We start from the raw sequence: 16,999 nt of genomic DNA, 5'->3' as shown, positions 1-16,999 counted from the left end.
AAGCGGGAGGTAGCCCCCGCCCCTTTCGCTGAGGGCGACGCGGCGGTTTCGTCCCGAGGGGGAGCGAGCGAATTCTGAGGGGGGCTGAGGCGGCGGTGGGCGGGGTCTCTCTCGCCGGCGGCCGCGTGACGCCGGGGACGTGGCCCCGCCCGCCCGTTGACGTCACGCGGCGTAGTGGTTGAAGGTGGGAGCTGTGAGCCACCGGGTTGGTGGGTGTCAGGTCGCTCAGGCAGAACCCCTCGGCCAAAAGAAAGGCGCTTACAATGCGGGGAGGAGGATTCTCCAAACAAGCTAGCAACTGGGGAGAGAGAGACGTTTGAGGCTGTGGGTGGGTTCTGAGGGGTAGGGAAAACCTAAAGGTAAAGGTTCCCTTGCTCAAAAGCCAGTCAAATCCGACTCTAGGGTTGCGGTGCTCATCTCCGTTTCAAAGCCACAGAGCCAGCGCTGTCCGAAGACGTTTCCGTGGTCATGTGGCCGGCATGACTAAACACAAAGGCGCACGGAACGCTGTTCCCTTCCCACCGAAGTGGTCCCTATTTATCTCCTTGCAATTTCTTGCTTTCGAACTGCTAGGTTGGCAGGAGCTGGAACTAGAGACGGGAGCTCACTCCGTCATGCGGCACACTCGGGTCTCGAAATGCTGAACTACTGACCTTCCACAGCCTGCAGTTCAGCGTCTTAACCCCTGGAGCCACTGCAGCTCCAAGGGAAAACCTTACCTCCCCCCAAAAAATCTATCCTATTTTGGTCCTGCTTTTCTTCCACATAGAGGCTCTGCCTCCCCTTCGATGTTATCCTCACAGTGAGGTTGGGTAAGCCCAAACTGTAAGCCCTGCTAAGCTCCAGGTGGGCGAAAAGTAAACAATAAAAGAAGAGGAGATTGGATTTATACCCCGCCCACCACCCCAAGGAGTCTCAGAGAGGCTTACAATCTCCTTCCCCTTCCCCTCCCCACCCTGTGAGGGTAGGTGGGGCTGAGAGAGCTCTTGAGAGGACTGCCCTTGAGAGAACCAGCAGCTGCATGTGGAGGCGTGGGGGAATCAAACCTGGTTCTCCCAGAATAGAGTCTGTGCTCCTGACCACTACAACAAACTGGCTCACAACCAGGATATAGTTATGATCAGTTCATTTTTTCAAGCACTTGATAAATATTAGTACGTTTCTGTACATGGTGTTTTTTCCCCTTGACCAGCAACATTTCAGTTACTTGGGGATGTAACTTTCAGACATCCTTTGCACTGCAGAACTTCCTCATATCATTTTGCAGGGTCCCCATCACCTTCAGCAGCATTTGTGAAGATCATTGGGAGGGAAGGAGTGGGAAGGTTCATAGAATCATAGAGTTGGAAGGGACCTCCAGGGTCATCTAGTCCAACCCCTTGCACAATGCAGGAAATTCACAGTTACTACACACACACACACACAGTGACCCCTGCTCAATACCCAGAAGATGACAACCTCCAGGATCTCCGTCCAAATTGGCCTGGAGAAAAATTGTTTCCTGACCCCAAAGTGGCAATCAGGATTTCCCTGGGCATGTAAGAAAGGGCCACAAGAACTAAGCACTGAAGCAACCCTTTCTGCCCACTCTCTCATGATCTGCCTAAGTTCACAGAATCAGCATTGCTGTCAGATGGCCATCTAGCCTCTGTTTGAAAACCTCCAAAGGAGAGCCCACCACCTCCCGAGGAAGCCTGTTCCACTCGCTCTGTCAGGAGGTCCTTCCTAATGTTTAGCCGAAAACTTTTTGATTTAATTTCAACCTGTTGGTTCTGGTCCAACCATCTGGGGCAACAGAAAACAACCCCATCCTCTATATGACAGCCTTTCGAGTACTTGAAGATGGTTATCATATCACCTCTCAGTTGTCTCCTCTCCAGGCTAAACATACCCAGCTCCTTCAGCCTTTCCTCATAGGACTTGGTCTCCAGACCCGTTCTGTTCCGCTGTTGAAACTTTCCTGCAGAGATCAACGTATTGAAAATCTACATGAAACTTAGTGAACAGAATGTCTTTTGTTTCTTTTGCCAGCCAGTTCACACCAGTAGATCTTAGATCAGCCTATAGCAGTGATGGTGAACCTTTTAGAGACCGAGTGCCCAAACTGCGACCCAAAACCCACTTATTTATCGCAAAGTGCCAACATGGCAATTTAACCTGAATACTGAGGTTTTACTTTAGAAAAAAACAACTCATACAGTAACTTAAGATGATCCGAACAAAGTAAGGAAAGTAATCCCAAATGCTTTCATTTACTTAAAATTATTTGGCAGAGAATTCGACACTTTAATGATGGTCTGGGCCTGGCTGGGGCGATGGCACGTGTGCCCACAAAGAGGGCTCTGACTGCCACCTCTGGCACCCCTGCCATAGGTTCGCCACCACTGGCCTATAGCATTTTCCTGTATTTGTCTTTTACTTAGCTATGCTGTTTAAACTGCAACTTGAAGTACCTATATGCTTTTAACTTGATTCTAAGTGTTGCAGATTATGTCTTAGTGTTAACCAGGTTTCCCATTTCTTGTCCTCTTTCAAGACTATGTCGAGAAACCCTTAAAGCTTGTTTTAAAAGTGGGAGGAAATGAAGTTGCTGAACTTTCTACACAGAGTTCAGTACCCGATCCTGTACTGTATGATGACAAAAATGAACATGAAAAACACAAAGACAAGAAAAGGAAGAAGAGAAAGAAAGCAGAAAAGCAAGTTCCCGGAGAAGAAAAGGAAAAAAGAAAGAGAAAAGTCAAGGTAGTTTCTAAAGCAAGGAATTTTGGGGGGTTGGGGGGCCTTTATAAAATTATTTGCTCGGGTGGTCTTTGGTACAGTCATCCAGCCCATAGTCTTTCACGTGTTCGTTTATTTGTGCAGATGATGTTGCAGTGTAATTATTCAATTTAATTAGATTTCCATCCAGTCCAACACTCTGTCACACAGTAGCCAAAAATACCATGTGCCATCAGGAGGTCCACCAGTGGGGCCAGGACATTAGAAGCCCTCCCACTGTTGACACCCCCCCAACAGTGCATCACTTGCCCCAGAGCCCCTATCTATACCTTGTGGCTAATAGCCACTGATGGACCTCTGCTCCATATGCTTATCCAATTCCCTCTTGAAGCCGTCCATGCTTGTAGCCGCCGCCACCTCCTGTGGGAGTGAATTCCATGTGTTAATCACTCTTTGGGTGAAGAAGGACTTCCTTTTATCCGTTCTAACCCGACCGCTCAGCAATTTCATGGAGTGCCCGTGAGTTCTTGTATTGTGAAAAAAGAAGAAAAGTACCTCTTTCTCTACCTGCTCTATCCCATGCATAATCTTGTAAACCTCGATCATATTACCCCTCAGCTGTCGTTTCTCCAAGCTAAAGAGCCCCAAGTGCTTTAACCTTTCTTCTAAGGAAAGTGTTCCAACCCTTTTATCATTTGAGTTGCCCTTTTCTGCACTTTTTCCAAAGCTATAATATCCTTTTAAAGGTGTAGTGACCATGGTTTTCTGTGCTCATTGTGCCTGGTATCAAATATAAAGTTGTTCTTTTAGCATTTCTGCTAAAATGCTTTCTTTTAAACCACTGAAGGATGATTCATTACAGCAGCTGTCCGCGCCCAACATTAATCTACAAACATGATACGGAACATCGCACACATAGAAAACTATCGATCCCGAGCTTTTAAAATCATGAGCAAACTAATGATTCCATTGTAACTAAAATAAAAATAAAAATTTAAAATCACAGCGCAGGACTAGTAAAGCAGAAAAGCACCAGTTCATAGCTAACATTAATGTTAGTCTACTCTCGCTGACAGCTATCCTGTGATATTTTTTTTTTAAATTTAAAATTATATTAAAAATCCCCTGCTCTTTGAATAGAGTCCAGAAGGCGGCTAACCAGATCAATAAACAGTGGTTATCTACAAACATAAAAACTACAAACATGGAAATCATTAGCAACTGATCCAAGGGGGAAAAAGTCAAAATCAATAATAGTTGGCCAAATAAACACAGACGCAGGTGGAAGTGCAGATAATCAATCAAACTACCCTGGATCTCCAAAGACTGTCTTAGAAAGCATTGTGGGTATTGCAGCAACATCACAGGCTGGACAAGACTGATTTCCAAGGGAGGGAGTTTCATAATCTCTGCATCAGGGTCAAAAGACCCTGGTCCTGCGGGTACAGAAAATCTAATTAGTAAAACTGTTACAATAGAAGGTTTCTAAACTGTATCTTCCTATTTGAGGTTCAATAAACACATCCATCTGATGAGTCAGAAAGGTTTCTGATGAACAGGAGGTTTGTCCATTATTTTACACACCTGACTGTATGAAAGATATCAAAACAGCGGCCAGGTGTGCTGAAAAATAAAACCGACACAAAGTTATGGTTGTGGTTTTAAGTTTAAAAGTATAGCCTGCTTTATAACAGAGTTTTAATGGATCATTTTGTTTATCTAAATACTGCATCCATTTCAGCAAACCGTAGTTAGGAGATGAGACAGTATCCTAGGTGTATCAGGGACCATGTGTTTTTTAAATATTATGTGTCCCTTTATTGACTCGAATTGGTGTTACCTTCCAGTAGGTGGAGACAGCACATAAGGCATAGATCTGTGTGGCTCTTTTCCATTCCCATAATTAATATCCAGCTCGAGTGAACAAACAAACGGTACATCACGACTGCTCATAATGATGCATCACCATGTAATTTGACTTATAATTCTCCTCAGGAAGATAAAAAGAAACGAGATAAAGACCGCGGAGAAAGTGAAGGAGAAAGAGACCTGAAAGGCCAAAACACCATAAGACTGGAGTTGCCCCCAGATAAACCACTGGCCAGCAGTTTAGCCAAACAAGAAGGTAAAAACCATATTTATTAAATTGATATTTAACAACTTCATCAAATGGGTCTATTTATTAAACTTATATTTGGTCAGAAGTCTTCTTCAGTAGGTAACAAAGTTTACAGTGCAAAAGGATTACAAGTGTTTTTCATCCAGTACGTTGAAACAAATGGCAAAACAAAACAGAAACTGTATCTTTAGTAGTGATTTCTCTTCTCTCCATCGTTAGTCAGCGCAATGTATTGGTTAGAGTGAGACCTGGGTTCAAATTCCCACTGTGCCATGAAAGCGCTCTTGGTGACCTTGGGCTGGTCACACTCTCAGCCTAATCATAAGAACATAAGAGATGCCAATGTTGGATCAGGCCAAAGGCCCATCCAGTCCAACACTCTGTATCACACAGTGGCCAGAAATACCAGTGCCATCAGGAGGTCCACCAGTGGGGCCAGGACATTAGACGCCCTCCCACTTTTAACCCCCCCAAGTAATCAACCTCACAGGGTTGATGTTGTGAGGGTAAAATAGAGAAGAGAACACAGTAAGCCATGTTGGGTCCCCATTAGGGAGAGAGGCAGGGGAGAAGTGAAATAAATAATCAAAATGTATAGAAGAAGAAGAAGAGATTGGATTTATACCCTGCCCTTCACTTGGAGTCTCAGGGCGGTTTACAAACTCCTTTCCCTTCCCCTCCCCACAACAGACACCCTGTGAGGTAGGCGGGGCTGAGGGAGCTCTTTTGGGGACTGCTCTTGAGAGAACAGCTCTGAGAGAACGATGTCTTGCCCATGGTCATCCAGCAGCTGCGAGTGGAGGAGTGAGGAATCAAACCCGGTTCTCCCAGATTAGCGTCCGCGCACTTAACCACTGCGCCAAACTGTAATTGACCGGCATCTGAGTACTCTGATTTGATTCAAATTTATTCGGTTCGTTTTTGGTATCTGACAAAAAGTGAGACTCATCCTCCAAAAAAATCTTGGTCTTTAAGGCGCTACTGGTCTCAAAATCTGTCTGTTCTACTGCAGACCAACACAGCTGACCTCCGAAACTGGGTTTATTTTTGTGCACCTAAATGTGTTTGTATTTCCAAAAATAAATAAAGTTATGTTTGTAACCATTCATTGAAAATGTGTGGCAAGAGTGGGACTTTGGCAGAATGGGATTTTCAGAATGAGCCTGTGGTTAAGGGCAAACACATCTGAAGTATTTCAAAGACTAACCGTCGGAAACTCAGTTAGCAGTCTTCTAAGTCGATCGACTTTAATGGACTTTGTAACTCTGCTTAGGATTTTATTATAACAGGGGAAGCAGACTCCCGATTACGTTGATTGCATTTAAAATGGCATGCCAGTGTCTCATCTGAAAATCTTAACATTAGAGTGAGACTTTAAGAATCATAGGATGTTGTGTATGCATGGTGTTCCTTTATTTCCCCTTTGTCTTTTTTGGTTCAGAAGTGGAACAGACACCGCTTCAAGAGGCTTTGAATCAACTTGTGAGACAGCTGCAAAGGTGAGTTCTTGTAAGGTTTGGACCATTTACGTTGGCAGGGATTATTAAAAGTCTTGCAGCATTACGCTGTTATCAGTCATTGCACAAACAGCGCATACATAAAACAGCCGTGACATTTTGGTGGGTAATTTAAAGCATGTTTCTGGTATAACGCTGATTGAGTAGTAATTTTTTTTCTGTTAAAACTCAAAAGATCTGTCGAAGGGGTTCTAGGAAATGTATTTCTACAAATAACTAGGTTGTGATTCATGGATCACTTTGTGTGGATTTCCCATCCTATTGTGTGAGACCTCTGTGAAAGTGAGCAGTTTGTGGTCTAGATTTTACCTTGATTCAGAGCAGTTTTTCCCCATTTTGATTGTGGGTTTTGTTGATGTTATTGAATTGTTTTTATGTCTTTAACTGTTGGCATTTAGATGGTGCTTTAAGGATGCTGTGAGCTTCCTCGAACACTCTCATTGAGACAGCAGCCAACAAATATTAAAGGGGCAATCTCAGGCTAGCCTTTCTAGTAACAGTTATCTAGCCTTATAAGTAACTAGAAATAAGGCCCGTTGTGGAAATAAATACAACGGGATCTAGAAAGAGGCTCTGGGAGAGTGCTCTGGCTTTGGGCAAACAGTGTCAGTCTGCTTTTAAAACATGAACCTGGGACCTGCACACCACCAGAATACAGCAGATTCCATATGCAACTGACATTTCAACTGCCTTGCGGGGGGGGGGGAGTTTGAGGTGTGGAATGAAGTCCAATCAGCTTCCATATGCAAAAGACCAGGTTGTCGCAGCAGTTGTGGTGTGGGCGGGACCCGGGCTTTGCCTTCTGATTGGTGGCGATATATGCTGAGGAGCAGTGCCATCAGCCATACACTAAGGGAGTGTATTTTAGAATTAGAACTTTGGCACCCACTATTCAATTATATATAAGGAGAGATTACTCATTTCAGCTGGCTATGGAGTGTGCTACATTTATTCCTGTGACCTTTGTGGGGATATGATTAACTGGGCTCAAAGTTAGACCCATTTGATGAAATTGTATAGATTTGGGGTCCCTGCGGTCTTAGGCAGAGGTCTTTCACATCACCTACTGCCAAATCTTTTAACCGGAGATGCCGGGGATTGAACCTGGGACCTTCGGCATGCAAAGCAGATGCTCTACCACTGAGCCACAGCACCTCTCACTATATGTGTTATTGCTCCTTACAGCCTTGAAAGGCGGCTGTTCTCATGCAAGGGGACTTTACATGAAGGTGAAAGAGTACTGTTTTGCAGGCAGGCTAAAACCTGACATATAAAACTTTCCCTGCTGTTGATATTATAATATATCATTGGATTTTGGGGTGGGGGAAAGAAGCAGAAAAATGTGATACCTGTGGTTTGGCTTAGAAATATCAAATACGTCAGAACAATAACTTACTGGCAATTTTTTTTAAAAAAAGATTACCTGTTGGAAGGAATGCTTGCGAGGTAATGACCTCTGCTGCTTTGAAGAAACGCAAGATTGTATTGGGGCAAACTCTCTCTTGTTTCAGTTCAGTTCAGTGACTTCTTTCAAGTCGAAGTCTTCTCTCCCTATTTAATAGCAAGGCCTGTCCTTTGTTACGTATAAAAAAAAATGAAATGTAAAAAGACTCTTCTTTTCATTTCTTAACAGAAAGGATCCAAATGCTTTCTTTTCATTTCCTGTGACTGACTTTATTGCTCCCGGCTACTCCATGATCATTAAACGCCCAATGGATTTTAGTACCATGAAAGAGAAGATCAAGAACAATGGATACCAGTCCATAGAAGAACTAAAGGTGCTTTTAATTTATATTTCAGCTGCAGAGAGGGGATTAAACATTGACACTTGCTGGTGCCAGCGATTGCATTGTACAGTCCCCCCCCCCCCCCAATATTTTATTCATTCGGGGGCTGAACCTTTCATAGTTTATGAACACACAGAATCAAAAATCGGCACATCTGGCTTTGAGAGTGTTTCCCATTCACTTTCTTTGCAGAAAGCAATTCCTTTGTGTCCATCTTCAGGGGGCTTTCTTTAATATTAAACTCGCCAGTACAAAAATGTGCTTTAAAAAACAACGACGAACGGCCAGAAATGTTTTGGTAGTACTTGAAACTGATAACAAGATCATAGATTCTGACAAGCATATTCCTAAGGGACGGGAGTGGAACTCAGTTTCACAGTCAGCAAAATGTGTCCTTATGAAAGGTGATCTGGTGGCTCTTCACCACTGTAGAAAATGAATGAATTAATTGCTATTTCAATATGGAAGCAAGAAATCCGGGTTTTATGTCTGGTTTTCTCATTACAGTTCTCGACTTCTAGAGTAAGAATGATTGTATTTAAAATTAGATGTATTTATTCCCCCATCAAAAATTAGGAGCTAAAGAGCCTGCTTCAGCGGGGAGGGCAGGTTATAGATTGAGTGAATAATAATAATAATAATAATTTTTAAAGTTCAAAGTATCTCCTTCCTACTTTTTATTGCAGACTGGAAGGACACATTGAACTTCTTTAACCCTCCCAAGTAAAAACCCCATCCCTTCCCCACACCCTGCACTTGTTCTATTTGTACCTTTTAAAGAAGATCATAGGACTTCCACGATGACTTGATTAATATTTCCCTGCTATTGATTTTAATATTGATATTAATATACCCCCAAGAGCACTTCGGTCGGGGACACAACATCGCCTGGTGATTCCAGGCCCCCGCAAGGCAAAGCTTGCTGCAACTAGGGCCAGATCCTTTACAGTGGCGGCCCCTACCTGGTGGAATGAGCTCCCGGAGAAAATCAGGGCCCGGCGGGACCGCGTATGCAGTTCCGCAGGGCCTGCAAGACGGAGCTCTTCCGCCAGGCTTTCATATAGGGGCCGCCACTACCACCACCACCAATGGTGGGGGTAACAACGGGGTTAGGGGCGGTCCTCGGAAGACCTGCCATAATATTGCGTGGCACTGGTACCGCTAGACTGGCCTTGGACCATCTACAGGTCAATATCACCCCCAATGAAATGACTGATACTATCATGAAATTACTCGGAGACCATCTTGTTTTCATGGAGCACTTTATTCTTGTTTTCGTTGTTATTTAATGGTTTTATTGTGTTATCTTGTTTTTATGCATGGGCTTGTGCCCTCTTGTAAGCCGCCCTGAGCCCGCGTGCAGGGAGAGCGGGGTAAAAATGTGAAAAATAAATGAATAAAAATATTTCCAGTCTGACAAGCCCAGCTCTGTGATCTTTTGAGAAAAGCGTCTCTGTTGAGCGCTTTGCCTTTACCACTACATGAATACCAGTCTGATGCCTGTCCTGAGCACGTTTGGCCTCCGATCGTGCCTGTTTCATCTCTGATGCTCAACGATCACTGGCCTGGTGCATAAGGGGGGGGAGGTGCCAAGCAGTGGTCCCTCTAAGCTGAGTAAGTGTGAGCCAGCTCACAGTTTCTTAGCCTCCATCTCACACATTTTCGCCTTAGCTCAGGAAGGGATGGCTCCAGAGCAAACTCATTCACGCAGTAGCCAAATCGCTCGCTCACAACTTTAATGCCCGTCGCTCACAGAGTAGAATTTTTGCTCACAGGACTCCGCAGCTTAGAGGGAGCGTTGGTGCCGAGTCCCACTTGCAAGCTCTGCTTGTCAGTTTTGAACAGACAGAGTGCCTTGCCGATGTGTCCCATCCTGCAAATTCACCGCACCTCCCATCCATTCTTCGTTAGCAAACCAAAGATCTGATTGGGAGGTGGGGGAAAGGGGGGGCTTCTCGTGGAGAGTCTGTTGGCATAAGCCAGTGCCGCTTCTCCTGCTGCTCATCTCTCTTCATGCACGTGCACACGCAGCCAGCGTCTGAGCTCTTAAAGTGGCAGGCGTGGACCCTGCCACTCCTGCAAAGAAGCCGCTCTTGCACCTCCGTTCTGACGGATTACTCAAACGGCCTCCGTGGGATGCTGCTCAAGCCGCTACCCGAGTTAAGATTTCTATTTCTATCCCACCTTTCCTGTTCAGTTCATAGTGGCTTACGAAACACGACCAAGTCGAGGTGGAGGTGGTACAGAAATATCACAGACTCTCATAAAACACGGAGCAGTGCATATTTGTTGCCTGTTAGCAAAACAGGAAGGCGTATTTGACCAATCCATAGATTATTCCTTCTGTTAGAACAGGAAGCAGGGACAAAGCCCAGCTTCCTTTGACCACCAGGGGGAGGCACCCTCCTCCTCATTCATCAGTTCTTTTAACTGCATTGGCAAAGAGTGCTCAGAGAGGAGCTCCACTTTGACGCACTCCTCTGCCAACTTTTCGCTCAGGTTTCTGCCTTTTGTCCTGGCCTCCTCCTTGCCCTCCTTTTTCCTCACCCTATTGGTTTGTTGTTGTTGTTTTTAAAAGCCCTTTTATAAGCTGCAGCCTTTGCTGCTCAGCTGGGATAATGGCCAAGAGGCTCTACTCCGAATTTTGACTCCTCACCGAAGGAGTTTCATGAAATTCCGGAAGTCGCAGACCCAGTACAGAGGATTAGCAAGGAAAAAAATTCCTTAGTTGCTGTAGATTTTCCAGGTTGTGTGGCCGTGGTCTTGGCATTGGAGAATCTGACGTTTCGCCTGTAGCTGTGACTGGCATCCTCAGAGGTATAACACAGAAAGATGGAGTACTCTCTGTGTCAAGGTGACTGGCGAAACGTCAGGTTCTACGATGCCAAGACCACGGCCACACAACCCGGAAAATCTACAGCAGCTAACGAACTCGGGCCGTGAAAGCCTTCGACAACAAAAAAGAAATTCTGTCCAAGCTTAGGACGTGCCCTTTAAGAGACACCCCGTTCCGACAGAACTGTTTTGCAAGCCCTGTGGAAGGCTGTCAGAGTTGGAGCCTTCTGGACCAGCGTCAGAGACTTAAAAACTCCCATCAAAGAATACAAAGACTGTTCCACAATACGGGGACAGAGGTTGAAAAAAGCCTGGGAACGCAGCAAAAGAGAACAGGCCACGGGGAGGGTGGACTCGCGACCGAGAACAGGAACATCTGTGCGATCCGTAATTAATGTACGGGTTGATGCAGAGAGAGAAGGAACTGAGAGCATCGTTTGTTCTGCTAAGCCAGCATCCGCATGCACAGCCGTGTCAGTATTTGAACTCTGGCTTAGCCAGAAAGAGCCACGCAGTCCGTCTAAAATACTAATCAGCCAAATTGTTGCATACAGTTCAAGCTTCCGTACTTTCTTCCTGTAAAGGGGAAAGGTGTTACTGTATCTTAACATATTTTAGACCCGAAGAAGAGAAGAGATTGGATTTATACCCCGCCCTCCACTACCCAAAGGTGTCTCAGAGCGGCTTACAAACTCCTTTCCCTTCCCCTCCCCACAACAGACACCCTGTGAGGTGGGTGGGGCTGAGAGAGCTCTGACAGAAACTGTTCTTTTTTCCAAGAACAGCTCTTATCAGAACTACGGCTTGCCCAAGGTCATCCAGCTAGGTGCAAGTGGAATCAAACCCGGTTCTCCCAGATTAGAGTCCACGCACTTAAACCACTACACCAAACTGGCTTAACCACTACACCGAACCACTGCACCAAATCCAATTTCAGCCAAGGAGGCTTCCGTGAATCAAAACCCAGCACAAATCACAATTTAAATGAAGTATAAATAGACCTTTCAGAGGCTGGATCCAGACACAAGGGAGGAGTGCGTGGCTACTTCATGCCCTCGCTCTGATGGTCTCATCTGTAACAGTGGAATATAATAAGAGGAATAGTAGTAGTAATAACTTATTTATTCATTTATTAAATTTCTATCCCGCCCTCCCCGCTGTGGCGGTCTCAGGGCGGCCAACAACATACATGTACATTAAAACTACTTCCAATATATACTAAAAACAACATTTGATTAAGATTACATTATAAAACCATACCTACGCAACACATAACTATAATACAAGATGGTGACGTTCTGTCCTCACTTGGATGGCCGCCTCCAGGGTCCTGCCAGGCTGTCAGTCACCCGGCTGGCGGTGGTGATGATGCCGATGGCGGTGATGTTGACGTTAAGGCCAGGTGATGCTGATGGGGCTGGTGATGTTGATGTTAGGGCCAGGTTGGTAGTGATGTTGACGTTAAGGCCAGGTGATGCTGATGGGGCTGGTGATGTTGATGTTAGGGCCAGGTTGGTAGTGATGTCGATGTTAGGGCCAGGGCCGTGATGTCAAGGCGGCACCCTACTCGAAAACCTGGCGGAAGAGCTCCGTCTTGCAGGCCCTGCGGAACTGCAAAAGGTAGTAGTGGTCATTCATGCGTCACATGACAATAAGCTGCTACTTTTCCCATTCCCTTCACTGGACATCATTTTTTTAAAAGGGAGATGGCTAGAAAACATTCCTAGAAACCTCTGCTCACGTCCTACAATTTTTCTTTTGGTACAGGACAACTTCAAACTGATGTGCACTAATGCTATGGTCTATAACAAGCCGGAAACCATTTATTACAAGGCGGCAAAAAAACTATTGCATTCAGGAATGAAAATACTCAGCCAGGTAACAAAGAGTTAAACGGGGGGGGAGAAGGAATTGTTTTCGTGTGGAAAAGTAATTAATTGCTGGGGTGTTCGTTCTTTTCATGCGTTCTTGTACCCTTGCTTTTAAAACAGTTTTAGATTTATTGGTTTACTTCATTTATACCCCGGCGTTTCTCCCCACTGGGGGCCCAAAGCAGCTTGCATCGTTCTCCTCTCCTCCATTTTAACCTCACAACAACCCTGTGAAGTAGATTGAGCTGAGAATGTGCAACTAAAGTCACACAGATCATAGAATCATAGAGTTGGAAGGTACCTCCAGGGTCATCTAGTCCAACCCCCTGCACAAGGCAGGAAATTCACAGATACCTCCCCCTCCACAACCTCAGTGACCGCTGTTCCACGCCCAGAAAGACAGGATATAAATGTTTTACTTTTAATGGTTAGCCACTTCGGTGGGCCCTGACGGGGCAGAAAGACAGAATATAAGTCCTATAAATAAATTATTTTTAATTTAGAGTTTCAGTCAAATATTCTGCAGTGTCGTGGATTGGGTCCTACGAGCTTTTCCGCCACGGTCAGTGGCAGCATACTCCTGACCCACGGTTACTGGGAGATAACAATGCGGGGGGGCTGTATCCTGTTTGGCCACTGAGAGAGAAAGGATGCTGGACGCGATGGCCCACTCGTCTGATCCAGCAGCATTGTTCTTAAGATCTTAGATGAACAAACTGTCGTCGTGATTAGCCTAGTTTTAATGGAGAAATCGGACTGATTAAAAATAGTGTTTTTTTGTTTTGTTTCGAGGAACGGATTCAGAGTTTGAAACAGAGTATAGATTTTATGGCAGACCTTCAGAAAAGCAGGAAGCAGAAAGACAAAACGGACCCAGAGTCAGTGGGAGAAGAAGACGGTCTTGAGAAAGACCCGAGCTCCATGGAAACAGACGTCAGAGACTGTAAAACTCCCAGCAAAGAACACAAAAAGTATATCACAGGGGCTGAGTATTTCTTTCATTTCAGCAAAATCAGGAGCAAGAGGTGATACCCTAAAACGTTTTTTGGACTTGACATCTCACCCACCCCCTTCCCCAAATCAGTTTCCGTAGGGCACCCATTCTTTGATAGAACTGCCAGGAGGGAATATTGTAGCAGGTTGACAATAGTTTACAAAATGGTACTGAACTTATTCTTTCTTGAATTGTCCCCTCCCCCCCCATCCATTTATTATCCATTAAGATTGCAGGGACGGAATTAATTGGTGTCTTGTGATACGGCATAAGAATTAGAGGTGTATTGACTTGCACAGTGTAATCCGCCTTGAGTCTCTATGAGAAAGGCGGGCTACAGATAGCATAAATGAAGTGTCAGCAGTGATAACATACACAGGCAGTGGCAGATTTCTGGTGGCTTCCTTGCCTGCCTGACTGCAAAACGTGCACCTTTCCGACTGCATTGTGTGTTAGTTCTTAAACTGGTGTGAATTTATATTTTTAAAAAACGATCATTGGCCAACACCTTCACAGGAAAAATGTAGGCTAAAAAGGTCTGAAACAAATAGTTACTTCCATTTTAGTGCATGCCATTACATTCGAACCAGCAAAGCATTGGTTTGTGTTTCACCTTTCAAACCAGGGCTGCAAACCAGCTTCAAACAGCGGTGTCTGTTCCAGTTTAGAAAGCAAACACAAACCACGGCTTTCCCATTTGGACGTAAAAGCAAACTACAGTTTGCGAGGGACAGGCTAGTTATGTCACACTGTGCTCACATGCCCATTCTCATACAGTCATTTGAACGAATCCAGAAAAGCTTTTGGTGGTTTAAATTCCCTTTAGTGTCCGTCTGTATTTTGAAGGAACATAGTAATATGTGCAGTATTTTAATTCATTGCATTTTTACAGGAAAGACAAAGAGCTGCTTGAAGAAAAAATAAGGAACAGTAATTTAGAGAGGGAACAGGAACTGATTGAACGAATCATCAGAGAATCGGGAGGGAAATTAACAAAACGGTCTGCTAACGCTCAGGTAAATAGCCCTAGACAGATGCCCATTCTCTAGATAACTTTGGGTGTGATCTGCCCTAAATCAAGCTCTTTTAAGTCCTATAGATTCGATGCAAACAGTGATTGCTACTGTTACAAATCCGAATCCACTCTTGTAGCTTTCATTAATTGAAACTGTAAGCAAAAGCGCCCATTAAATTATGTATGGTCCTCTTCTTATGCCAGCTTGTTTGTAGGCGCCGCACACGGGAGACTCGTTTTAATTGCTTGATCTTTATTTCAGTGCGAGTTCGAAAGAAGAAAACCTGACGGCACAACCACCCTGGGACTTCTTAATCCAGCCGAAAATAACGCAGGGGGTAATGCATGCAATCAGTAATTTAAGAGTCCTTCCTTCCGGCGGTGTGTATTACTGATGGATTTCTGCAGTTTGTAGCAATGCAAGGGAAGGCCTTCGGGGGCCGTCTCACATTTCTCCCAAGGAAGCCTTGCTTAAAATGCTCAGAAAACCTCTTTAATCTCATAAAGCTCAAAAAGGCTTATCTTTCATAAGGGGCTTCCTTTGAAGATGAGACTGATGATCTCAAATCTTGGACCAATCCCATATCCATTTTTTTAAAAAAAGGTAGAACAGGCAAACGCAAAGTGTGCCATCGCCCTGACCTGGATAGCCCAGGCTAGCCCGATCTCGTCGGATTTCGGAAGCTAAACAGCCGATTAGTATTTGGGTGGAAGACTACCAGAGAATACCGGGGTTGCTATGCAGAGGCAGGCAATGACAAACCACCTCTGAACGTCCCTTGCCTTGAAAACCGTACGGGGTTGCCATAAGTCGGCTTTGACTTGGTGGCAAAAAAAGAGAGTGCGCCATCAAGTTGCAGCCGACTCACGGCGATCCCGTAGGATTCCTAAGGCTAGAGATGAGCAGAGAGGTGGTTTGCCATCGCCTTCCTCCACATAGCAGCCCCAGTCTTTTTTGGTGGTCTCCCATCCTGCTACTGACCCTGCTTAGCATCCAAGCTTTGTCTGGTCTGGGCTATTACGGCTGCTACAAACTAGAATTTGTTGTTGTTGGCCAGTCATGTTTGACTCTTGGCGATTCTATGGGCCAGCTCTCTCCACGTTTCCCGATCTTGTACTGTTTCTTTGAGTCGTCCCATGCTCAGGCTGGTGTCGACCTTTATGGCGTCTCGCCACCGTGTTCTTTGGCGGCCCGGTTTCCTTTTGCCACTAACCCATCCAAGCATAACCGCTTTTTCTAGTGAGTTCTTCCGCATGACACGGCAGAAATAAGTCAGTCGCAGTTTTGTGATTTTTTTCTTCCAGTGGCACGTCTACTTTTATGCTTGTTTGTCACCTTTGCGGTCCAAGGAATGCGCAAACTAGAATACGTGGCCTTTATTCAGAAGATGCTGGGTCCAAGTCTCCAGCAGCAAGACCAGGGAAGGCTTTTGGCTGAGAGATGCTGGAATATGGGGCTGAAAGGGCCGATAGATTAAATTGGTACAAGGCAGCTTTATACATTCCTACGCTAACATCACTTCTAGTTACTGTGACATGCCAGACTGACTTCTTGTCCATAGATCAAGTTTGTATAAAACATTCGGCCAGGCAGGGCTCTTTTTGTAGAAAAAGCCCAGCAGGAACTCATTAGCATAATAGGCCACATCCAACACCAGAAACCTATTAGCATATTAGGCCACACCCCTGCCAGCACAGCGCATTAGCATATTAGGCCACACCCCCATGTTACCAGAAGTGTGGTCATCCAGCCACAGCCACCTTTTGCTTCTTATTCTGTTTACCTTGTTTGTTGTCAAAACCCAGGGCTTTTTTTGTAGCAGGAACTCCTTTGCATGTTAGGCCACACACCCCTAATGTAGCCAATTCTAATGCGTTTCTGCTGTTGGGTGTGGCTTATTATGCTAATGAGTTCCTGTTGGGCGTGGCCCACATTTTTGAGCCTGTGGTCACCTCTGGAATTGTGACACGGCACGGCAGGTACAACCACAATATGGCCACTGCAGGAAGTGGAGCCACACACAGGAAGCCCAACTCCAGGTGACAAGCTGATTTAGAAATATAGACCGGGGGGAAAGGACCGCGAGAGAGAATAAAACCAACCCTGCAGTGGCAGCCGCCACTGAAACAGTGTTATTTT

General features: G+C 45.2%; 1 protein-coding gene across 1 annotated transcript in view; it reads left to right on the top strand.

Moving 5' to 3' along the window:
• BRD7 (bromodomain containing 7) overlaps positions 1 to 16,999 on the top strand; it is a 36,625-nt gene that overhangs the window by 309 nt on the left and 19,317 nt on the right. Inside the window, exons 2-9 of the mRNA XM_015419248.1 lie at positions 2,537 to 2,745; positions 4,717 to 4,846; positions 6,282 to 6,339; positions 7,991 to 8,135; positions 12,747 to 12,857; positions 13,643 to 13,821; positions 14,737 to 14,860; positions 15,122 to 15,197. Coding sequence (XP_015274734.1) covers positions 2,537 to 2,745; positions 4,717 to 4,846; positions 6,282 to 6,339; positions 7,991 to 8,135; positions 12,747 to 12,857; positions 13,643 to 13,821; positions 14,737 to 14,860; positions 15,122 to 15,197 — 1,032 coding nt within the window. The remainder of the gene's footprint in view (positions 1 to 2,536; positions 2,746 to 4,716; positions 4,847 to 6,281; positions 6,340 to 7,990; positions 8,136 to 12,746; positions 12,858 to 13,642; positions 13,822 to 14,736; positions 14,861 to 15,121; positions 15,198 to 16,999) is intronic.

The sequence above is a fragment of the Gekko japonicus genome, unplaced genomic scaffold (assembly GCF_001447785.1).
Source record: "Gekko japonicus isolate JY-2015 unplaced genomic scaffold, Gekko_japonicus_V1.1 scaffold111, whole genome shotgun sequence".
NCBI classification, from domain to species: domain Eukaryota; kingdom Metazoa; phylum Chordata; class Lepidosauria; order Squamata; family Gekkonidae; genus Gekko; species Gekko japonicus.
This window is presented reverse-complemented; position numbering and strand designations above follow the sequence as displayed.